Raw genomic sequence first — 25,428 nt, 5'->3', positions numbered from 1 at the left:
AATCATTCAGCTTTCAATCCATTATTTCATGACAGTAATGTTGAGAAGGTCCTCAAAGTTTTGTATCCAAAAGGAACTTCAAAGTGTTGAATGAGTCTGCAGTCTAGAGTAAAACTTCATGTTGGATTTCAAGTATTACACTTACCTTCAAAGTGAGAAGTATGGAGAGGAATTTCTTTCTATCACCAATTAGCATAGCATTGCTAATCAGTGGTAGTTTGCTTTTAACAGCCTCCTCAATGGGGATAGGAGCTATATTCTCTCCTCCAGCAGTGATTATCAACTCTGAGATAAAAAAACAAAGACAATGCAATTAATTATTCGACCAAAGTACTATTATAAATGTTCGATAAGAAAATTAAATGGACTATTTAATGGACAAAAGGTCAAAATACAGCAGATTCTAGAAATCTAAAATTTTAAAAATCCTGAAGAAGAAACAGGGTTAATTTTCAGATCAATGAACTTTTGTCACAGCCCAGATGAATGGTATTGCTTTGGGATGGTCATAAATGACAATAATTTTAAATAATAAAACAAACTTAGTAGTTGGATTGTATACCATCCAATTGTGCCACAGAATGGTATTAGAAATCACAATTTGCTAGTTCAATGTTCCCTTATTACACAATTTATCTAATTAATAAACTACTGATAGATTTTAGTTGATTTTAAACTGAAGATGGTTGTTTGCCTGATAACATAACCTCTTTCCAACTTTGCAAGCTCCGTTGCAACTTGTGTGGTTGTAGTTATTTTTCCAGATTTTTTTGTTTGATTTCCACTATATGTGCTATCTCACTTTTTATTTAAAGCCACATCTGACAATCACTATCATAATATTGTGATATATACTGTGTACAGCCCTGTATCACAGAAGGAAATGCAGGGATACCAGTATTTACTTGTTCCCCATGTTATTTAATATGAAGAGGTGTCATTTTTGTTGCTTTTCCCACCCATAAAGTACAGAATTGAAAACAGCCCAGAACCTTCTTCACTCTGGTTCCCCACCTTTATTCCATGGTCAATCCTCTTCTCCTCTCAGAACTTATCTTCAGTCTTTTGCCTTCTCCCCATTCCCCCACCCTCCCCCACCTAGATTCTAGCCCTTCTCCACCCTTTTATTCTGGCTTCTGCCCCCTCTCTTTCCAATCCTGATGTAGGGTCTTAGCCCAAAACATCAACTGATCATTTCCACCACAGTCACTGCCCTGACAGACCAAATCCCTCCATTATTTTCTCTGTGTTGTTCCAGATTTCCAGCATCTTCAGTCTTACTTTTATCACCAATAAATTTACAGACCCAGGTGACATGCATTCAAAACTTTAAATGTTTTAGGAGAAGGAATGATCAAGGCAATGGATATACTGGTTGCAAAATAAAGAAAGGAGGCAAAGAGAAACAGAACAACAGACCACGTAGTCTGACATTAGTAAGGAATTGCAGAACCTATTATTAAGAAAATGGTATCAGGGACTTGGAAAATACTAGGACTAGGCAGCATCAACATGAGAAGAAAATCATGTTTAACAAATCTATAAAGAGATTGTTTTCAGATTGTAACTAGCATAAGCAGTAACTACTGGATATTGTTTCAGAAGGCCCTCCCTGAGAGGTTATTAAACAAAACTAGAGTGGTTTTAAGGGTAATGAAGGATTATGGACTGTATTTTGGTTAACAGAAAGACAGAGAGAAAGAATAAAGTTCAGCTTTGGAAGCTTGTAATGTATCCCAAATGATCGTATTTTGCCTCTGTAATTGAAGTGAGACCGACTGCAAAGTTGGACAGTGAATACGTTGAGTGGGTTAAAAAGAATACAACAGGCTAAAATGAATGACTGGGAAATACGATAGTTATTCTCTTCCTCCAGAGGAACTGACTGGGGCAATAGAAAACTTTGCTGGAAAATTCAGAAGTGAATCTGAAGACCAATATTAACATTCATTTTATATTCCAATAATTACTTTTGTTTAGCTGTTAATAATAAAGCTCAGAAGGGGATTCTTAAATTAATGAGTGACAGAGAAAATTATTTAATGTGCTGGGTTACCTTTTTAGGTATTATTTGTAACTCAGTTGAAAGGCTTGAGCACAAAAATTTAGTCTGGCACCATTTATTTATTTATACCCACTCCATGTACAATAACAACTTTTAAAAGATTGATGGACAGGTACATTGATAGGAAGGGTTTAGAAGGTTATGGGACAAATGCTGGCTAATGGAAACTAGCTTGGATGGATATCTTGGTCAGCATGGGCCAGATAGGCCAAAGGGCCTATTTCCAAGCGTTATGATTCCATACCAAATAACATATAAAATGCGGATAACCATGAGAGTGTTTACTTTGATGGTAAGTTATAGAACTGCTGAGTGCATATTTTAATAAACACAAGAGATGCTGGAAGCCTAGAGTAACATACACAAAATGCTAAAAGAACCCAGCAGGTCAGGCAGCATCTAAGGAAAGGAATAGAGAGTCAACATTTCGGGCTGAAACCCTTCATCAGGAATGGAAATGGAAGGTGAAGAAGCCAGAGTAAGAACCTGGAGAGCAGGTGGGTGGAGAAGAGGTACAGGCTGCAAGGTGATAGGTGAATCCAGGTGAGGGGGAAGGTAAGTGGGCTGTGGAGGGGGAATGAAGTAAGAAGGCTAACCTCTGGTAATTGCTTCACCCCCACTTTCTTTTTCCATTCCCCATTCTGGCTCCCCTCCTACACCTTCTCTTCTCCTCACCTTTCTATCAGCCACCTCTGGTGCCCCTCCTTCTTCGCTTTGAGGGATCAAAAGTGGAAAAGGTGATCAATTTCAAGTTCCTGGGTGTCAACACCTGTGAGGATCTATCCTGGGCCCAACATATTGATGCGATTACAAAGGGGGCATGACAGTGGCTATATTTCATTAGGAGTTTGAAGAGAATAGATAATGTCACCAAAGACACTCTCAAATTTCTGCAGACGTACTGGGGAGAGCATTCTAACTGGTTGCATCACTGTCTGATATGGAGGGGCCACAGCACAGGATTGAAAAAAGTGACAGAAAGTTGTAAACTTAGCCTTATCCATCATGGACACCTTCAAAAGGCAATGCCTCAAAGAGACGGCATCCATCATTGCTACCATCAAGGAAGGGGTGTAGGAGCCTGAAGACACAGGTTTATCATTTTCAGGAACATCTGCCCTTCCACCATCAGATTTCTGAATGGACAATAAACCCATGAACACTGCCTCAGTATTTTTCCCCTCTCTTTTTGCATTACTTATTTAATGATTTTAATACATATGCTTATTGTAATTTATACGTTTTATTATGTATTGCAATGTGCTGCTGCCATAAAACACATTTCATAACATTCTGTATGCCAGTGCCATTAAGAATAATTCTGAAATGTTTTTCCAGAGTAACCCAAGTGTTCTTATACATAAATCACTGAAAGTCAACTAGCAGTTACAGCAACTTGGGAAAATACCCCCCCCCCCACTTCTTATTCTGGATTCTTCATTCTCCATTGTAGTTTGGCTTTTATTGTAGTAAGCTTTCTCTGTATAGTAAGAGGCACCAAACAGTCCAGGACTATTTTCAGTTTAATATCAACATCATTATCAAGTTAGCTAAATCCAGCTAGCATGGTTCAGGAATCAAACTGAGATGAACTCAGCTGGATTGGGAGCCAAGTGGCACCAAAGGTCCCAATGAGTGATAACTTTCCAGTGACCACATCTGTGAAGTGCCCTTGGGTACTTCAGGAAGGAAGATCAGTTGGCTATTCTCAAAATATTAAAGTGGCTGTTAACACACCCTGTCGTCTCAGAAATGGTGAATGGACATTGAGAAAAGATAAGTGATCACTGTCCAGATGTGAAACTTACCAAGCAGGACTGGATTTTACAGGAGGGTGATGGAGAAATACTTATTTCAGAATGCTTATGTTACCTTTTATTCTGCCTGTAATGTACAGGAATCCATCTTCATCAAATTTTCCCAAATCTCCAGAATGCAACCAGCCCTCTTCATCCAGAGCTTCCTTGCTTTGCTCCTTCAGGTTCAGGTATCCCATGAAGACATTTCTTCCCCAGAAACACACTTCTCCAACGCCTTCTTCATTTGGATTTACAATTTTAGTCTTGCAGCCATCTATCTCCTTTCCACAGCTGGTGAGAGATAGTTAAAAAGTATGCATTTGAGATGATTAAGCACTTAATCCAAGGATAAAGCTAGTGCACCTGGGAATGATGCTAATTAGCAACAGGATGTTTAAGTAACACAGCAAAGGCAAAATGACACAGATGCTAGGAGACCTGAAATAAAACAGGAAATGTTGGAAATAATCAGCAGGTCAGGCGGTAAAGGTGAAATATTAACTTCCTTTCTCTCTTAAAACAAGGACAGCTTCAAAAGGTAGTGCCTCAAATAGGCAGTATACATCACCATCCAGGTCACGTCCTTTCCTCATTACTAACATTAGGAAGGAGCTACAGGAGCCTGAAGACCATGAATACTACTCATTTTCCTCTTTTTTTATTGATTTCTTTATTTGATATTATAATACATTATAACTTGTTATTTCATATTATAACTTAGTATTTTTATGTATTGCACTGTACTGCTGTCACAAAACAAATTTCACAACATATGTCACTGGTAATAAACCTGATTCTTATCTTAAATCGTGTGTGTGTGTGTGTGTGTGTGCGCGCGCCCTTAACTCCTGATGGAGTCGTCGGGGCGCCGTCATGACAAGCTTCTTGCGCCGATCTTTTTTTTTGGTATGCTAATCGTATGGCATGCCTTGGGCATCTGAAACCTGGAGGAGCCCCACCCCTCTCCAGGTTTTTTTTTTAAACGAGGTCAAGTTGTTAGCTCGACAGTCAACCCAGGCACAGTTACTGTGGTAAACTATATATTTTATATATATATATATAGGTTGTAACTGGGTTACCTGTCTGGACACGCCCCTCCGCTGACTGCCCCTGTGGTTCCTCCCACAGACCCCTGAATAAAGGCGATTGTGTCACTGCTCCTCCCTCAGTCCGGGGCAGATACTCAGCATGGACGTTGGTCCATTTACTGTTAATAAAACTCTTTCAGTATTTACTCTACTTCCAGTCTTTTGGAGTAATTGATAGTGCATCGGATAGAGAGCGTGATTCAAACTCAGGACCTCTCGCCCCGAAGTCCAGCGCTAATACGCCACCAGCCGGCACTATCTTAAATCTTGACTACAATTTAACATTGAGAGTTAAGTTACTGGAAAGGGGAACAAAATACTTAAAATGGAAACTTCACCTTATTTATAAAGTACTTGGAAATATACTTTTGAAGAGAAGATTATTTCTGATGGAAATTGCTATATGCCCCCATATTCTCATCAAAGCCGTCGCCTGTTTGCTTCAAGCTCCACCCTATTAAATGTGCTTGGTTTTACCATTTTCAAAATAAAGCCTAATTTCATTTCCACAACCTCAAGATGAACCAAAGCACTAGCATTATAGAGACATACGAGACTGGAGATGCTGGAAATCTGAAGCAACACACAAAGGTGCTGGAGGAACTCAAAGGGTCAGGCCTGTGGAGTGAACTAGACTGTCAACATTTCAGGTCAAGACCCTTCATCCAGCGAAGGCATTTGGCATACTGGTCCTTCACAGTCAGGGCACAGAATATAAAAGCTGAGATTTTTTTTTTGCAATTTTACAGAGCACCGGTTATACCAGATTTAGAGTATCTACACATTTCTATACTCCACACTGTAGGAAGGATGTGTATCAGAGCAAATGAATGTTGACTAGATCAGAGGACCAAAGCTTTGAGGGAGAGCCTACTTTTCCCTTGACCAAAGAAGGCTGAAGGGATGACCTGATAGGGGTATATAATGAGATATCGACAGATAGTCAGAATCTTTTCCCCCATATTAGGTATATCACAGATAAGAGGTAACAGGGTTTAAAGTGAGAGGAAGGAGAATAGAAGGATACAATCCTATTACAAGAAGGAATTAATATCGATGGGCAAAAAGATAGGCATGGACACGGCCTGTTTCTGTACTGCACAATGACAGGGCTCTTAAACAATGGTCCTTCTGAAAGATTGCAACTCCAGTAAGCTTAACTACATATTTATCACTATACAGAGACCTGGCAATTCGAAACGATCCTGCAAAGGAGACTGTGTGTGGACCACTACTCTCACTCATTCCATACAGTTCATAAACTATGATCCGGAGACTCAGGAAGAACTTCAGTGTATCTTGAGTGATGGGTGCAGCTCCAGTAAAGCACAGGCTACAACGGTCCAGGCCCAGGGCATTCTGAACTTTCTGAAACACCAGTTTATTTGCCAGCGAATATCCCCAAGGCGTTGAATCAACTCTGTAACATAAACAGAGATGCAAATAATCATTCTAGTTTCATTCCACAACATATATTCACCAAGAAATATCAGCTTAAGCATAGGCTTTTAAATTCAGTTCATTATTTTGGTAGCAAGGGAGGGAAAATGTGCAGCTCACAATGAAGTGGAGACTGAGTGGTGACCTTATAGAGGTATCTAAGGGGCACAGATCAGGTTAATAGTCACTGTCTTTTCCCCAGGCTAGGGCAGTCTAGAACTAGAGGACCTGGCTTTAAGAGGAGAGAGCAAAGATTTAAAAGGGATCCAAAGGGCATTTTTTTTTAAACTACACAGAGGGTCATGATGATATGGAATGAGCTACCAGAGAAAGCTGTAGAGGCAGGTACAGAGAATAAAACACATGTAGTCAAGTACATACAGTAGATTGAAAAAGATTAATAGAGATATGGGCTAAAGACAGAGAAATGGGACTAAACTGGTTAGACATCTAGGTTAGCACAAACAAGCTGAACCTAAGGACCCATTTCCATGCTGTATGACTCTACGGTTTTGAGGATCTCCCATCCAAGCTGAGAAGTGCAGTGTTTCTCCGCTCTATTATAAAAAGCACACTGGAACCACTTCCCAACTTTTAGTAATGAGAACAATTGTCCTGCATTTGCAAAAACTGACAAATATGGCGACTGAACCATGATACACATAACATTTTAACAGAATAAGGACAAACACTTGGCATTTTTTTTTTGCATAGTAGGAGAATTAACGGTTATGAGAAAAAGGCAGATAGGTGGAGATGAGTCCATGGCCAGATCAGCCAAAATCTTATTGAATGGCAGAGCAGGCTCAACGGGTCAGATGGCTGACTCCTGCTCATATTTCTTATGTTCTTATGAGAGATTTTAAGAGAGGAGACAGCAATATAAGCAATGATGACATCAAATAATGGCTGGCCTGGAGCATTCTCTACTATCCTGCACTGTGCTCCTGACTTACTGTTGTACCAACATTAAATAAAAACCTTGCACGTTAACATACCCATTCATAAGATTATAACTTGCTTGTAGGCCTTTATCCTTTGCCCAGCCAAATACTTTTCTTCTCAGAGCTGATGATTTAGCACCAATTTCTTTTAATCTTTCTTCCATTTTCTCCCAGACACGTGGTACTCCTAAAAAAGCATTGGGACGTACCTCCTTCAAAGTTTCAATTAACGAACTCTTAAAAAAAAACAAAGAACACCAGTAATGTTCAGTTCTACATTCAGAGATTTGGTACATAATACTATAAACTTTACTAGTTTATCAAAGCTTCCTCTGGTAGCTAACATCATGCCAAAGGGTCTGTTCCTATGCTGTACTATGTTCCAACCCATCAGGTCACTAAGCATATACCTTGGGGAAGGACCCAACCAAGAACTAGAAGGCTGCAAAAGTCCAAAGAGAAGTGGTAGCACGGGAGGGCAAAGAGAGAAGAAGCACCACGATAGCCACGCTTCCTATTGCTAACTGCTACCCAGTGACTCAACTGGGGGGCACCTATTGATGAAGGGAACCTTGTGCTTGATACTAACCACATTTCCAGCAACAGCACAGCATGCCCACAACTCACTAATCCTAACCGTACATCTATGTAGTGGGGCAGCGAACCAACACAGACATGGGGAGAAGGTACCAAGTCCTTACAGACAGCAAAAGGAATTGAAGCACAATCCTACAGCTGGTGCTGTAAACCCTTGAGTTAACCGCCATGCTACCTTGTTCAATTTTGGTCCCAGACTGACAAGTAAAGCCTACAACAGTGGAATAACGCTTCAGGGAGAAGACCAGAGATGATTCCTTTTGTGGTTCTGCTTTCTGATTCTCAGGATGGAAACGGTACCTGAAAGGAAACTCATCATACTTTTTTTACCCTCAGACTCAAATAGTCAAAAGCAATCCTCACTGTGTTACTGAGGGTGGAATAACATTATGGCTAATGCTCAAGACAATTCCTCTTTCACATATTAATGAAAATTCTTTTTCTGTTTTGAACAGCCTTCAAGAGGCAGAGAATGCAAAAAATTTGCAAGAAAACCTGAGTGATGAAATTTCTCCTCAGTAAAGGTAAAAGGGTCTTTATAACAAGAGAAAAAATTACTGTACAATAATGACAATGATTACCATAAACAGAAAAAGTATTTCAGTTGGACATTAATTAAAAAAGGAAATCCTAATAAGAGATCAATTGCTGCATAAATTTGAACAAATAGACTATCTTAAGAGGAAGTCTGACTACAAAGCCCCTACCTTAAGTGCGTCTGGCTGTGCAAAGTAGGTTGTGGCTCCAAACCTCAGTGGAATCCAGATATCCATCATCTGTGCTGCAATGTGACTCAATGGAAGAAAACTGACACCTCTTACTGGAATTTCAGAAGAAAGTCCCACTGACTTTCCTGCTGCATAGGCAGTCCAAGTTAACTGGAAACAGAAAAGTGCACCCAAAGAATTATTCTGCTTGAAAGCAGTCACTTTCTTTTAAAGTACATTTCAAATTATTGAGAATTACAATTTGTTTCACCCACTATCCACCACTCCTAGAACACACCACATCCCCAAATAAGAACCTGTTCTACTTACCTTTTTCAAATGAAGCCAAAAGTATTTTTTGTTTGTTCCCTGTCAAAGTAAAAGGTGCTTGATCATCTTGCCATCAGCATGCCATCTGTCCCTTCTTCATTCATGGTTGCAGTAAGGCGTATGAGCCTTACAGTGGAAAGAGCCACCTCCCAAGGTTACACTTAAAGGACATATCAGTATTCCAGTCACACAGTCACAAACTGAAATGTGTCAGTTTGGTCAGGTAACCAATGGATCCACTTGGAACCTTGTGGGAAAGCCATGGCTGAAGACAGCGACTTCAAATGACAGTGAGAGAGGTCTTGGGGGGGGGGGGGGAGAGAGGTGAGGAAGACAAGTATGGAGAAAGGAGGGACTGAGAAGAGAAGTGGAAAATGGTGTAAGGGGAAGAGAGAGGAATAATGGAGAAATAGGGAAAAAAAGCTCAGAAAAAGAAAGCACAAGAATTAAGTTTACGCTATCAGAATCATACTATCTTCACTCCTATCCAAATCCATTGTGCTATTGTATAAGTGATAAACACGAAATCCTGAAGGTGTCAGAAATCCAGAGCAACGCACACAAAATGCTGAAGAAACTCAGCAGGTCAAGCTTGATGAAGGGTCTCAGCCCAAAACACTGACTGTTTATTCCTGTCCACGGGCCTAAAGTATAAATGAGTTTGTAGCCCATGTCAATCCATTAAAAGTTTGCATCCTTAGCCAGCAATGCCTAATAAATTGTAAAGTCAACATCAACAATAAACTAATAGTGATTTGAAGACCAAGTGAAAAAACATACATGTATCATACTCAGAGAAAGGCACATTTCACATTTTTGAAACAAGGCAATTTCATGAGAGTGATTAAACATTTCTAAGAACTAGGTTGCTATAGAAACCGTAAAAACCTCTTGTTCATATCCATGGCTTGGTGTTTTATGAGCTATGTGGGTCCTTTTATCCCTCCCTACAGTCTTTGTCAGTGGCTGAATTCAATAATGGCAGGTAAAACAGTCCTCTGTTCTTATACATGATGCAACATGTGATTGAAAAGCAGCTCATTAAAAGAACAAAAAGGCCAGTCCATACTCCATTACAATTTGGATACCACTCACATCCTAATCCATTACCCTGCGAAGAAATATCCAATGTCAACTTCAAGATTAATTTGTTTAAACTTCTGAGCAGTGAATTATAATTTGGATATATTAATCTCTGTTTTTTTTCAGCATCACCATTTCTCATGGCACTAACATTTTAATATATATTTTACTGAACATGAACACAAATAACTACTCACACTGGCATATTCCAGAAGTTCAACAGAATAACAAAAAATTATTTAATGTCAAAAGACATTAATTCTTTAATGAAAGAGGTATTTTTGCATCATACAATGAATTCCCTCAACTACTGCAAGTGCAAATTAAGGCTGATCAAAACTCACGTTGTCATGGCTAAGCATCACTCCTTTGGGTGCCCCCGTAGTTCCAGATGTGTAGATTAAGCTGCAACATTGATTAGCCCTCTGAGAGTTAATAACTTCAGCCAGCTCCATTTCACTGACACTACTTCCAAGTTCCATGAATTGTTTCCACTTCATAAAGGTTAAAGAAAATTGTTATGCCTTTTCATCGATACAACCAAATAATATGTTAAATGTTAAACAAAATCTAAATTATATTAAATGCAGAGTAATTGAGTTTACTGTTCAAAATGTATATCTGACATAATAAACTATCAGAATCAATAATGCAAGAACTCTTACAGTATAAAGGCCAGGATGCTGTTCTTCCACCTCATGCTTGTACTGAATAATTGCCTTGAGGTGAGGCAACTCATTTCTGATCTAAAAATCAGTAAATAATATCAAATATTAATATTGTTTCATTATTCATTATGCAAATCAAATGCATTCACCTTATCAAGCTGATCATAATTAAAATAAATATCGATTTAACTATGTGCTTCCTAGAAACAATAGCAAAATCATCATTTGATATTTTAGCATTAAGGAAACAGGAACTGGAAAGAGATGAATGGCTTGTTCTCAGATTCAGTATGGGAGGAGAGAAGAGAAACACACAATCATACTGGCATTAGTGTTTATACATTCAAGTGGCCACTTTATTAGGTACACCTGCACACCTGCTCATTAATGCTAATATCTAACCAGCCAATAGTAGCAGCAACTCAATGTGAAAAAACTGGCAGGCATGGCGAAGGGGTTCAGACTACATATCAGAATGGGAAAGAAATGTGATCCAAGTGACTGACCATGGAATGATCGTTGGTGCCGGACAGGGTGGTTTGAATATCTCAGAAACTGCTGATATCCTGGGATTTTCATGCACAACAGTCTCTAGTTGTTTACAGAGAATGATACAAAAAACATCCAGTGAGTTGCAGCTTTATGGGTGAAAACGCCTTGTTAATGAGGAGGTCAGAGGAAAATAGTCAGACTTGTTCAAGCTGACAGGAAGGCGACAGTAACTTAAATAACAGGTGTGTTCGGAAGATTATCTCAGAATGCACAAGCGGATATAGGTTACAGCAGCACAAGACCAGTGACCACTTTAATAGCTATAGAAAGTAACTATCATCATCATAGCTTGCCACACCGGACAGCCAGCCACTCTCGTGTTGTTTGGTAGATGCTGAGCAGGTCAGTGTCAGCTAAATCAGGTGAGAGTGGGCAGTTGCGCAGAATGTGTTCAATGTTCTGCACCCTTTCACCACACTCTCAGGATTCGCTGGTCTTTAAACCCCACTTCACCATATTGTCTCCCTTCCTACAAACTCCCGCTCTCGCTCTGTTGAGAGTGCACCGCTTCCGTCCATCAAGCAGTGCCCCGTCTGGTAACATGTCTGTGGGGTCTTACACTGTATTGTTTGGTGGGGTTCTGGCTTCTGTTTGTTGCCAGAGGTCAATCCTGTATGTTTGGGAGGATGTTCCGTGCAGTAATTCCTCCACTGTAGCAAAGCTTTTCCTCGATTTCAGGCGGTTGGAAACTGGCACATGTGATGTAGTGGGTGCCGTGGATCCGAGTTCTGTTTACCTTTTTCAATTTTTGTTGTAATGAGCCTTCGGATCTCTGGGGGAGCAATGCCTGCAAGTGTGTAAATGATGTTAGTGGGTGTGGGGCGCAGTGTGCCCGTGATTATTCAGCAGGCTTCGTTAAGCAACGGGTCTATTTTCTTCGCATGGGCTGATCTGCCCCACACAGGTGCACAGTATTCTGCAGGTGCATAGCAGAGTGCGAGGGCAGTTGATCTAAGTGTGTGAGCATTAGCTCCCCATTTCGTGCCTGCTAATTTTTTCAAGAGAGAATTGCAAGAGCCAACTTTCCCTTGGAGTTTTTGGATGTGGGTGGCAAATGAGAGTGTCCTATCCAGTGTCACGCTGAGGTAAATTGGAGTCGGATGGTGTTCGAGCTCCTTCTCACACCAGAAGATCTTGAGTTTCCGAGCTGCTTCTCGATTCCTCAGGTGGAATGCACACACTTGAGTTTTTGATGGATTTGGGTTCAGAGACCATTTTTCATAATACTGCTTCATTACTTCGAGGACTGCTGTAAATCGTACTTCAACGTCTTGGAAGGAGTTCGCTTGTGTTGCTATGCAAAGGTCGTCTGCATAGATAAACCTGCGTGTGTTAGGAAAGGTTGGTTGGTCGTTTGTGTAGACATTAAATAGTAGAGGTGCCAGGACTGATCCTTGTGGTAGTCCGTTCTTTTGTGGACGCCACCTATTCTTAATTCCATTCATTTCTACATAAAATCTATGATTTTCTAGGAGGCTTCTTATTACTTTGACTCTGGTTTCGTTCTTTAACATTCTACATAATTTCAGTAGAAGGCCTCTGTGATTCACAGTGTCGTATGCTGCTGTTAAAGTCAATGAATACTGCCCCTGTAATTTGTCCGCATTTCAAAGCCATCTTCAATATACTGGGTTAAGTTCAGGACTTGACCACAGCAAGAGCCGCCTGGCCTGAACCCGGCTTGGTCTGGTGTTAGAAGATCTTCGACTAAGGGGGATATTCTTTTCAGTATGAGTCTCTCATAGAGTTTATAGAGGGTGCAGAGCAAGGAAATCGGTCTGTAGTTTTTAGGAATGTTGGGGTCTTCATTGAGTTTCAGAAAGTAACTAATAAAGTGGCCACTCAGTGTATATTTCAATAAGATTGCAAAGGGAGAGGTGGGAGATCAATGGGATCCCAAAACTCAGCCAGTTGTAGACGGAGGGCACTAACTCCTCAGAAGGCAAGGCTAAAAGGTCGTTTCACTGATCCAAAGCAATTTGAAGACTGGGGGGAAATGTTCTGTATTCACAGAACATAAATACACAAGGCAGGAGAAGAAACGTAAACTGAAGCAAAGGTCTCCGAAGCCAGAATATCGGAAATAAAAACAGAAATTGCCAAAAGTACTTGACAATTCAGTCAGCATCACTGGAGAAAGGTGTAAACCAGTGTTTCCAGACCAATGAGCCTTTATCAGTGCTAGAAATCATATTTTTATGTTGCAGAGAGGGAGTAGGTTGGAGACAGAGTAGTTCAATGATAGGCTACAGACTGAAGCAGCTAAGGTAAAAAGAACAACCAGAGACAGAGGAGAAAAACAATAAAGTTCAAAGTAAATTTATTGTCAAAGTACACATATGGCATAATATACAACCTTGAGATTCATTTTTCTTGTGGGCTTTCACAGTAAATACAAGAAACACAATAGAATCAGTGAAAGACTGCACCCAACAGGGCAGACAACAAATGTGCAAAAAAAAACGAACTGTGCCAATGCAAAAAGAAGTAATAATAATAATAATAATAATAAAAAATAAGCAAGAAATATCAAGAACATGTGACGAAGAGTCCTTGGAAGCGAGTCCAGATCAGTGATAGGACGAGTGAACTGAAGTTATCCCCTTTGTTTCAAGAGCATAACTGTTTCTGCACCTGGGGGGTGGTGCTTATCCTGAGGTTTTTGTACCTTCTTCCTGATGGCAGCTGTGAGAAGAGAGAATTGGATGCTGCTTTCCTGCGACAGTGCTCTGTAAAGATGTGCTTAATAGTGGGGAGGGCTTTAGCCGTGACGGACTGCGCCTCATCCACGACTTTTTGTCGGCTTTTCCCATACAACATTGGTGTTTCCATGCCAAGCTGTGATGCAACCACCACACACCTAAAGGAGTTTGTCAAACTTTTAAATGACATGCTGGATCTCCTCAAACTTCGAAGAAAGTAGAGGCACTGTCGTGGTTTCTTGGTAATGGCACGCGTGTTGGACCCAGTACAGATCCTCCGAAGTGATAACATTGAGGAATGCTGACCCTCTCCACATCTGATCCCATGATGAGGACTGGCTCATGGATTTCCAGTTTACTCTTCCTGAAGTCAACAGTCATCTCCTTGGTCCTGCTGACATTGAGTGAGAGGTTGTTGTTATGGCACCACTCAGCCCGATTTTCAATCTCCCTCCTATATGCTGATTTGTCACCACCTTTGATTCGGACAGTGACAGTTGTGTTGTTGACAAAATTAAATATGGCATGAATATGGCATAAATATGGCACCCCATTGGAATGACTTAACCCCAAAGTGTAACATCTACTGAGGGAAAAAAAGTTGGTTCACCTGAAATTGTTAAAAATTATTGAATTCTTAGGGCTGCAATATGCCCTGAAATAAGATCAGCAATTAGATTGGATCAGCTATTGCTCCTCAAATTTATATTGAGTATCATTGATATATTGTAAGGCGAAAAGAAAGAGAAACCAGAGTAGGAGTGGAAAGCAGAATTGGTCAACAACACCCAGTCTGCATTTTCGTTTCTCTAGTGTAGAAGAGGCCACATCCTGAGCATTGAATGTAGTACCCTAGATTGGAAAAAGTGCAAACAAATCATTGCTTCATCTGGGAAAGACTGCTTTGACCCTTGACTGGTGGGAGGTGAGGTAAGGAGATGTGCCTCTCTCCTGTAGTTTCAGGGTGAAGTGCCATGAGAAAAGAATGTGCGATGAAGATGGGAGAATGAATCAGGCGTTCCTGAAGTAAAAGGTTCTTTCAGGTTACTGAGAAGAGAGATGAAGATGTAGGATCTCATTACAGAAATGATGGTAGGTGACCTATTGAATAGAGAAATCAACCCCCCCCCCCCCATCCTTCTAAATTCCAGTAAATACAGGGTCTACCTCTTTAGAGGTGGATGAGAGGTGTGCAAGATGATAAGAGGCATAGATCGAGTGGAATGCCAGACACATTTTTTTTTTACCAGGGCAGAAATGACGAATATGAGGCAGCATAACTTCTAAGGTGTTGGGAAGAAAGTAATATCAGAGGCAGTTTTTATATGTACACACAGAGTGGTGGGCACAAAGAGCACACTGTCAGGGCTGGTGGTAGAGACATATACCACAGGACATAGGAGCAGAATTAGGCCATTTGACCCATCCAGTCTGCTCCGCTGAATCCCTTTCTCCCCTCCTTAACCCCACTCCCAGCCTTCTACCCATAATCTTTGATGTCGTGTCCAATCAAGAACCTATCAAGCTCTGCCTTAAATACACCCAACAACCTGGCCTCCACAGCTGCCTGTGGTAACAAATTCCACAACTTTACCACCCACTGGCTTAGGAAATTTCTCTGCATCTCTGTTTTAATGGATGCCCTCTATCCTGAAGCTGTACCCTCTTGTCGTAGACTTCCCCACCATGGGAAACATCCTTTTCACATCCACTCTGTCTAGCTCTTTCAACATTCGAAGGGTTTCAATGAAATCCCCCCCTCATCCTTCTAAAGTCCAGCAAGTACAGACCGAAAGCTATCAAATGTTCCTCAAACAATAACCCTTTCGTTCCCAGAATCATGCTTGTGAACCTCCTCAGAACCCTCTCCAATGCCAGCACATCTTTTCTTAGATGAGGAGCCCAAAACTGGTCACAATACTCAAGGTGAAGCCTCACCAGTGCCTTATGAAGCCTCAGCATCACATCTCTGCTCTTGTACTCTAGACCTCTTGAAATGAATGCTAACATTGCACTTGCCTTCCTCACCACTAAATCAACCTGCAAGTTAACCTTCAGGCTGTTCTGCACAAGGACTCCCGATCCCTTTGCACCTCAGGTTTTTGGATTCTCTCCTCATTTAGAAAATAGCTTGCACATTTATTTCTACTACCAAAGTGCATGACCATGTATTTTCCAACATTGTATTTCATTTGCCACTTCCTTGCCCATTCTCCTAATCTCTTTGTCCTTCTGCAGTGTACCTGTTTTCTCAACACCTGCCCAGCCACCAATTTTCGTATCATCCATTTTGATGTTGTTTGCTAGCTTGCTTTCATATTTCATCTTTTCCCTGCTAATGATTCTTTTAGTTGCTTTCTATAGGTTTTTAAAAGCTTCCTAATCCTCTATCTTCCCGCTAATTCTAGCTTTGTTGTACGCTCTCTCGTTTGCTTTTACATTAGCTTTGACTTCCCTTGTCAGCCATAGAAGTACTTTTTTGCCATTTGAGTATTTCTTTGTTTTTGGAACACATCTATCCTGCAACTTCCTCATTTCTCCCAGAAACTCACACCATCACTGCTCTGCTGTCATCCCTGCCAGCAGCTCTTTCCAATTTACTTTGGCCAGCTCTTCTCTCATACCACTGCAACTTCCTTTATTCTACTGAAACACTGTTACATCAGACTTTACTTTCTCCCTATCAAATTTCAAGTTGAACTCAATCATATAATAGTCACTGCCTCCTAAGGATTCTTTTATCTTAAGGTCCCTAATCACCTCCAGTTCATTACATAAAACCCAATCCAGTATAGCTGATCCCCTAGCAGGCTCAATGACAAACTCCTCTAAAAAGCCATCTCATAGGCATTTAACAGACTCACTCTTTTGAGATCCAATACCAACTTGATTTTCCCAATCAATCTGCAGGTTGAAATCTCCCATGACTATCATAACATTGCCCTTTTGACACACCTTTTTTATTTCTCATTGTAATCTGTGGTCCACATCCCGCTACTATTGGGAGGCATGTATATAACTACCATCAGGGTCCTTTTACCCTTGCAGTTTCTTAACTCAACCCACAAGGATTCAACATCTTCTGATCCCATGTCACATCTTTCCACTGATTTGATGCCATCCTTTACCAGTAGAGCCACACCACCCCCTCTGCCTACCTTCCTTCCTATCCCTCCGATATAATACGTAACCTTGAACATTCAGCTCCCAACTACAACCTTCCTTCAGCCATGATACATTAGGGACATTTAAGAGACTCTTAGATAGACAGGTGGGTGACAAGAAAAATGGAGGGTTATGTGGGAGGAAAGGGTGAGATTGATCTCAGAGTACCTGAAAGGGTCGGCACAACATCGCGGTCTAAAGGGCCTGTACTGTGCTGTTCTAAGTCCTATGATTAATGGAATGGGAGGCGAGAGCAAAGCAGGACATAGCTTTGTCAGCTAGGATAGAGAGAAAACCACCATTAAACAAAATAGATGATATTTCAAAGGGCACTGGGATGTAAAGCCTTGTCATCAGAACAGTTATAAAGGAGACACCCAGAGAAGTACAATGTTATCCCCATAGGAAGTAAGATGAGAGCAAGTGTATCATGATAGCTGGGCTTGCAATAATCATCTGAAAGCATGTGAAAGGGTAAACAATGTGGAAACTGGTAGCAAGATTAATGGATTTGAGTTCTGTACATGTGTAGGTACAGAACTCAATTCAGTCATCAGTGTTACAGAGAAATTTCATGAAGGTGCCTGTTTGCAGTGGTTGCAAGTTCTTGAATAGTAATGGCATCAAAGGTTCAGGGGAGAAGGCAGGAGAATGGATTTGAGAAGGAAAAATTAAGACTGAATGGCAGGCTAGGCTCGATGGGCCCAATGGCCCAATTCTGCTCCGATATCTTATGGTCTTAATGGGACCATAGCAGTATCTCTATCACATATCCCATGAAGGATGCAGCAGAGCCAGTCCCTACAACCACACTAATAACTTGGAGAAAATGAATGGTTGACAAATTTGTTCAATATAAAACTGAGTTCAGTCAGGTGAAGATAGGTGGTGAAGGAATGGAATTGGTTGAGCCTCTGTTCACCTTGAGATGGGATGATGGTTTCAAGGGATCGGAGGATGGACTCCTGCAGTCAGCTGCTTCTTACAGCTTCCAATTTCAAGAGCAATCCTCTGCTTCTATTACCAAGGCAACCTCAGATCCAACTGCCACATTGCCTGGGTCACATGGGCTCTTAACTTTTGGATGAATGTCTTATCTTGAGCAGTGTTATGCCGTCATCAGACTTTAACAGTTGCAGGCAGTGGCATTCAGATGCAATTAAGGGTGGACAAAACATGTACAATGACAATTTTTTCACAACTATGAATACCTAGTTTTTAAATGGAGAGTAACCTTGATGCAGATGCCATGATCAAAGAGGTCTGTGCCCTAATGTTCAAGGATTCTGCAGTCTACATTCCTCTATAATATAGTCTACATGTTGCTTTAGTTTTAAAAAACTGAAAAGTCATACACAATTGATAAAAATGACTGAGAACTAAAATTTTAACAAGTCTCACCTGCATGATTTTCTGCAGTTGTTTATAATTCTCCACCAACACAACTTCAGTGTTGCTGTCCTGGATCATATACATGCATGCTTCTGGAGAATTTGTTGTATAAATCCCAACAGCCAGGCCACTACAGTTCAGAGAAAACTTGCTTGTAAATGCACAGACCTTCACTCAATATTGAATGTGTGCCACCGTAGAATCAGAAAAAGGCAAATTCGCACCATATAGAAAGCACGGTCATCAACAGATGACCTACAAGAGGTACTTCTTCATCCATCACAACATATTAAAGAAAAGAGAATCTCCTTACAGCTTAAAACAGTGAAGAGCTTAGTTGCAAGACCAGAAAGATTCAATTTTGTTCTCCATTCTGTGCAGATTTCATGGATATGCAAAATTAACATGCTTGTTTTGGAGTACAGAATTTAATCAGGGTTCCTGCTCCAAACATCCAATAAAGACAGCATTAAACTCGGCAGTTGAGCTTCCCCATTTCCCAGTTGGAAAGACTGTTAACAGGTATTAACTAACTCTGTTAGTGTTAGACACGAGAATGACTAGAACCTATGGAAGTAAAGACCAGATAAGAATCAATGTTCTCAACAGAAAGCAATGATCTCATGAGAAAATGAAGAATAGCAATCATTGGCAACAAAGCTAACTTCAACACAATTTTCAATATATAAAAAAACTATTTTCGATAGAGGAAATACAGGAGAAAAAAGGGTGCAGATTCATGTGTAGCGTTAAAAAGCATTACAAGACCAGATGCAAGACCAGGCACTCAATAAGCCCTCTTCTTTGGCATTCAAAGCTCAATGTAAATATATTATAAAAGTACATACAGTATATCATATACAACCCTGAGATTCATTTTCTTGTGGGCATACTCAATAAATCCAAAATAGAATAATAGCCATAATAGAATCAATGAAAGACCACGAGGCGGTGTTCAACCAATGTGCAAAAGACAATATTCCGTGCAAGTAGAAAAAGAAATAAATAATAATGATAAATAAATGAACAATAAATATTGAGAACATGAGATGAAGAGTCCTTGAAAGTAAGTCCATAGGTTAGACCATAAGACAAAGGAGCAGAAGTCGGCCATTCGGCCCATCAAGTCTGCTCCGCTATTTTATCATAAGCTGATCCATTCTCCCATTTAGTTCCACTCCCCCGTCTTCTCACCATAACCTTTGATGCCCTGGCTACTCAGATACCTATCAATCTCTGCCTTAAATACACTCAATGACTTGGCCTCCACTGCTGCCCATGGCAACAAATTCCATAGATTCACCACCCTCTGACTAAAAAAATTTCTTCACATTTCTGTTCTGAATGGGTGCCCTTCAATCCTTAAGTCATGCCCTCTCGTACTAGACTCCCCCATCATGGGAAACAACTTTGCCACATCCACTCTGTCCATGCCTTTCAACACTCGAAATGTTTCTATGATGTCTCCCCTCATTCTTCTAAACTCCAAGGAATACAGTCCAAGAGCGGACAAATGTTCCTCATATGTTAACCCTCTCATTCACGGAATCATTCTAGTGAATCTTCTCTGTACCCTCTCCAACGTCAGCACATCCTTTCTTAAATAAGGAGACCAAAACTGCCCACAGTACTCTAAGTGAGGTCTCACCAGCACCTTATAGAGCCTCAACATCACATCGCTGCTCCTATACTCTAGTCCTCTAGAAATGAATGTCAACATTGCATTCGCCTTCCTCACTACCGACTCAACCTGGAGGTTAACCTTAAGGGTATCCTGTACAAGGGCTCCCAAGTCCCATTGCATCTCAGAACTTTGAATCCTTTCCCCATTTAAATAATAGTCTGCCCGTTTATTCCTTCTGCCAAAGTGCATAACCATATACTTTCCAACATTGTATTTCATTTGCCACTTCTTTGCCCATTCTTCCAATCTAACCAAGTCTCCTTGCAGACTCTTCGTTTCCTCAGCACTACCGGCCCCTCCACCTATCTTCGTATCATCAGCAAACTTAGCCACAAAGCCATCTATTCCATAATCCAAATCGTTGATGTACAATGTAAAAAGAAACGGCCCCAACACGGACCCCTGTGGAACACCACTGGTAACCGGCAGCCAACCAGAATAGGATCCCTTTATTCCCACTCTCTGTTTCCTGCCAATCAGCTAACGCTCTATCCACGTATGTAACTTTCCTGTAATTCCATGGGCTCTTGTTAAGTAGCCTCATGTGTGGCACCTTGTCAAAGGCCTTCTGAAAATCCAAATATACAACATCCACTGCATCTCCCTTGTCTAGCCTACTGGTAATTTCCTCAAAAAGTTGTAATAGGTTTGTCAGGCAGGATTTTCCTTTAAGGAATCCATGCTGAGTTCTGCCTACCTGGTCATATGCCTCCAGGTACCCTGTAACCTCATCCTTGACAATCGACTCCAACAACTTCCCAACCACCGATGTCAAGCTAACAGGTCTACAGTTTCCATTTTGCTTCCTTGCCCCCTTCTTGAATAGTGGAGTGATATTTGCAATCTTCCAGTCCTCCGGAACCATGCCAGAATCTATCGACTTTTAGCCATAGTCATACTTTATTGATCCCGGGGGAGATTGGTTTTTGTTACAGTTGCACTATAAATAATAAAGCCATAAATAGTTAAATAGTAATATGCAAATTATTTATGCAGGAAATAAGTCCAGGACCAGCCTATTGGCTCAGGGTGTCTGACCCTCCAAGGGAGGAGTTGTAAAGTTTGATGGCCACAGGCAGGAATGACTTCCTATGACGCTCTGTGTTGCATCTCGGTGGAATGAGTCTCTGGCTGAATGTACTCCTGTGCCCAACCAGTACATTATGTAGTGAATGGGAGACATTGTCCAAGATGACATGCAACTTGGACAGCATCCTCTTTTCAGACACCACCGTCAGAGGGTCCAGTTCCAGCCCCACAACATCACTGGCCTTACGAATGAGTTTGTTGATTCTGTTGGTGTCTGCTACCCTTCTGAAAGATCATCGCTAATGCCTCCGCAATCTCCACAGCTACTTCCTTCAGAACACAAGGGTGCATTCCATTTGGTCCGGGAGATTTATCTACCTTTAGACTATTCAGCTTCCTGAGTACTTTCTCTGTCGTAATTGTGACTGCCCACACTTCTCTTCCCTGCCACCCTTGAGTGTCCGGTATACTGCTGTCTTCCTCAGTGAAGACTGATGCAAAATACTCGTTCAGTTCCTCCGCCATCTCCTTATCTCCCATTACAGTTTCTCCAGCATCATTCTCTATCGGTCCTATATCTACTCTCACCTGTCTTTTACTCTTTATATACTTGAAAAAGCTTTTAGTATCCTTTTTGATATTATTTGCTAGCTTCCTTTCATAGCTAATCTTTTCCCTCTTAATGACCTTCTTAGTTTCCTTTTGTAAGGTTTTAAAAACTTCCCAATCCTCTGTCTTCCCACTAATTTTTGCTTCCTTGTATGCCCTCTCCTTTGCTTTAACTTTGGCTTTGACTTCTCTTGTCAACCACGGTTGCATCCTTTTTCCATTCGAAAATTTCTTCTTTTTTGGAATATACCTGTCTTGCACCTTCCTCACTTCTCGCATAAACTCCAGCCACTGCTGCTGTGCTGTCTTTCCCGCCAGTGTCCCTTTCCAGTCAACTTTGGCCAGTTCCTCTCTCATGCCACTGTAATTTCCTTTACTCCACTGAAATACCGACACATCGGATTTTGGCTTCTCTTTTTCAAATTTCACAGTGAATTCAATCAATAGACAATGACAGACAATAGACAATAGGTGCAGAAGTAGACCATTCAGCCCTTTGAGCCTTAAGCTTAAGGGGCTGAGAAGAGCATGAAGGGGGCATGAGAAGGCCTTGGCGAGTAGGGTAAAGGAAAACTCCAAGGCATTCTTCAATTATGTGAAGAACAAAAGGATGACAGGAGTGAAGGTAGGGCCGATTAGAAATAAAGGTGGGAAGATGTGCCTGGAGGCTGTGGAAGTGAGCAAGGTCCTCAATGAATACTTCAATAGACAATAGACAATAGGTGCAGAAGTAGACCATTCGGCCCTTCGAGCCTGCACCGCCATTCTGAGATCATGGCTGATCATCTACTATCAATACCCGGTTCCTGCCTTGTCCCCATAACCCTTGATTCCCTTATCCATAAGATACCTATCTAGCTCCTTCTTGAAAGCATCCAGAGAATTGGCCTCCACTGCCTTCTGAGGCAGCGCGTTCCACACCCCCACAACTCTCTGGGAGAAGTTGTTCCTCCTCAACTCTGTCCTAAATGACCTACCCCTTATTCTTAAACCATGCCCTCTGGTACTGGACTCTCCCAGCATCTGGAACATCTTTCCTGCCTCTATTTTGTCCAATCCCTTAATAATCTTATATATCTCAATCAGATCCCCCTTCAATCTCCTTAATTCCAACGTGTACAAGCCCAGTCTCTCTAATCTCTCTGCGTAAGACAGTCCGGACATCCCAGGAATTAACCTACTGAACCTACGCTGCACCTCCTCCACAGCCAGGATGTCCTTCCTTAACCCTGGAGACCAAAACTGCACACAAAACTCCAGGTGTGGTCTCACCAGGGCCCTGTACAAATGCAAAAGGATTTCCTTGCTCTTGTACTCATTCCCTTTGTAATAAAGGCCAACATTCCATTAGCCTTCTTCACTGCCTGCTGCACTTGCTCATTCACCTTCAGAGACTGATGAACAAGTACTCCTAGATCTCTTTGTATTTCTCCCTTACCTAATTCCACACCATTCGGATGATAATCTGCCTTCCTGTTCTTGCTCCCAAAGTGAATAACCTCACACTTATTCACATTAAACGCCATCTGCCAAGTTTCTGCCCACTCACCCAGCCTATCCAAGTCACCTTCAATTCTCCTAACATCCTCATCACATGTCACACTGCCACCCAGCTTAGTATCATCAGCAAACTTGCTGATGTTATTCACAATGCCTTCCTCTAAGTCACAGACGTAAATCGTAAACAGCTGTGGTCCCAATACCGAGCCCTGTGGCACCCCACTAGTCACCACCTGCCATTCCGAGAAACACCCATTCACTGCTACCCTTTGCTTTCTATCTGCCAACCAGTTTTCTATCCATGTCAATATCCTCCCCCCAATGCCATGAGCTCTGATTTTACCCACCAATCTCCTATGTGGTGCCTTATCAAATGCCTTCTGAAAGTCAAGTTACACCACATCCACTGGATCTCCCGCATCTATTTTCCTGGTTACATCCTCAAAAAACTCCAATAGATTAGTCAAGCATGATTTGCCCTTGGTAAATCCATGCTGGCTCGGCCCATTCTTATCACTGCTATCAAGATATGCCGCTATTTCATCTTTAATAATGGAGTCTAGCATCTTCCCTACTACTGATGTTAGGCTAACAGGGCGATAGTTCTCTGTTTTCTCCCTCCTTCCTTTCTTAAAAAGTGGGATAACATTAGCCATTCGCCAATCCTCAGGAACTGATCCTGAATCTAAGGAACATTGGAAAATGATCACCAATGCATCCGCAATTTCCAGAGCCACCTCCTTTAGTGCAGACCATCTGGACCTGGGGATTTGTTAGCCTTCAGTCCCATCAGTCTACTCATCACCGTTTCCTTCCTAATGTCAATCTGTTTCAGTTCCTCTGTTACCCTATGTCCTTGGCCCATCCATACATCTGGGAGATTGCTTGTGTCTTCCCTAGTGAAGACAGATCCAAAGTACTTATTAAATTCATCTGCCATTTCTCTGTTTCCCATAACAATTTCTCCCAATTCATTCTTCAAGGACCCAACATTGTTCTTAACTATCTTCCTTCTCTTCATGTACCTAAAAAATCTTTTGCTATCCTCCTTTATATTCCTAGCTAGCTTGCGTTCATACCTCATTTTTTCTCCCCGTATAGCCTTTTTAGTTAAGTTCTGTTGCTCCTTAAAAATTTCCCAATCATCCGTCTTCCCACTCACCTTAGCTCTGTTATACTTTTTTAATGCTATGCTATCTCTGACTTCCTTTGTCAACCACTGTGGCCACTTTGCCCCCTTTGAATCCTTCCTTCTCCGGGGGATGAACTAATTTTGCACCTTGTGCATTATTCCCAAGAATACCTGCCATTGCTGTTCCACTGTCTTTTCTGCTAGGATATCCAACCAGTCAACTTTGGCCAGCTCCTCCCTCATGGCTCCATAGTCTCCTTTGTTCAACTGCAATACTGACACTTCTGATCTGCCCTTATCCCTCTCAACTTGCAGATAAAAACTTATCATATTATGGTCACTACCTCCTAATGGCTCCTTTACTTCAAGATCACTTATCAAATCCTGTTCATTGCACAACACTAAATCCAGAATAGCCTTATCCCTGGTCGGCTTTCGTACAAGCTGCTCCAAAAATGCATCCTGTAGGCACTCTCTATCCTGGGGTCCAGTACCAACCTGATTTTCCCAGTTCACCTGCATGTTGAAATCCCCCGTAACTACTGCGACATTTCCTTTGCCACATGCCATTGTTAACTCCCTATTCAACTTGCACCCAATATCCATGCTACTGTTTAGGGGCCTGTAGATAACACGTATTAGGGTCTTTTTGCCCTTACTGTTCCTCAGTTCTATCCACACTGACTCTACTTCTCCTGATTCTATGTCCCCCCTTGCAAGGGACTGAATCCCATTCCTCACCAACAGGGCCACCCCACCCTGTTATGATCACTGCCTCCTAAGGGTTCCTTCACTTCAATCTGTCTAATCACCTCCGTTTCATTACAGAATACCCAATCCAGTACAGCCGATCCCCTAGTGGGCTCAACAACAAGCTGTTCTAAAAAGCCATCTCGCAGACATTCTACAAATTCTCTCTCGAGATTCAGTGCCGACCTGATT

At 41.4% G+C, this 25,428-nt stretch overlaps 1 protein-coding gene across 5 annotated transcripts in view; it reads right to left on the bottom strand.

Moving 5' to 3' along the window:
- LOC140194957 (long-chain-fatty-acid--CoA ligase ACSBG2-like) overlaps positions 1-25,428 on the bottom strand; it is a 99,541-nt gene that overhangs the window by 17,658 nt on the left and 56,455 nt on the right. For all 5 annotated transcript variants that reach the window (XM_072252423.1, XM_072252419.1, XM_072252418.1 and 2 more), the window contains 8 exons: positions 18,542-18,662; positions 10,719-10,799; positions 10,398-10,547; positions 8,641-8,811; positions 7,391-7,572; positions 6,139-6,372; positions 3,938-4,155; positions 146-285 (listed from right to left, as the gene is read on the bottom strand). In XM_072252423.1, coding sequence (XP_072108524.1) covers positions 146-285; positions 3,938-4,155; positions 6,139-6,372; positions 7,391-7,572; positions 8,641-8,811; positions 10,398-10,547; positions 10,719-10,799; positions 18,542-18,662 — 1,297 coding nt within the window. The remainder of the gene's footprint in view (positions 1-145; positions 286-3,937; positions 4,156-6,138; positions 6,373-7,390; positions 7,573-8,640; positions 8,812-10,397; positions 10,548-10,718; positions 10,800-18,541; positions 18,663-25,428) is intronic.

Source organism: Mobula birostris, chromosome 3, assembly GCF_030028105.1.
Source record: "Mobula birostris isolate sMobBir1 chromosome 3, sMobBir1.hap1, whole genome shotgun sequence".
Classification (NCBI taxonomy): Eukaryota; Metazoa; Chordata; class Chondrichthyes; order Myliobatiformes; family Myliobatidae; genus Mobula; species Mobula birostris.
The sequence above is the reverse complement of the archived record's forward strand: the minus strand, read 5'-3'. Positions and strand labels throughout refer to the sequence as shown.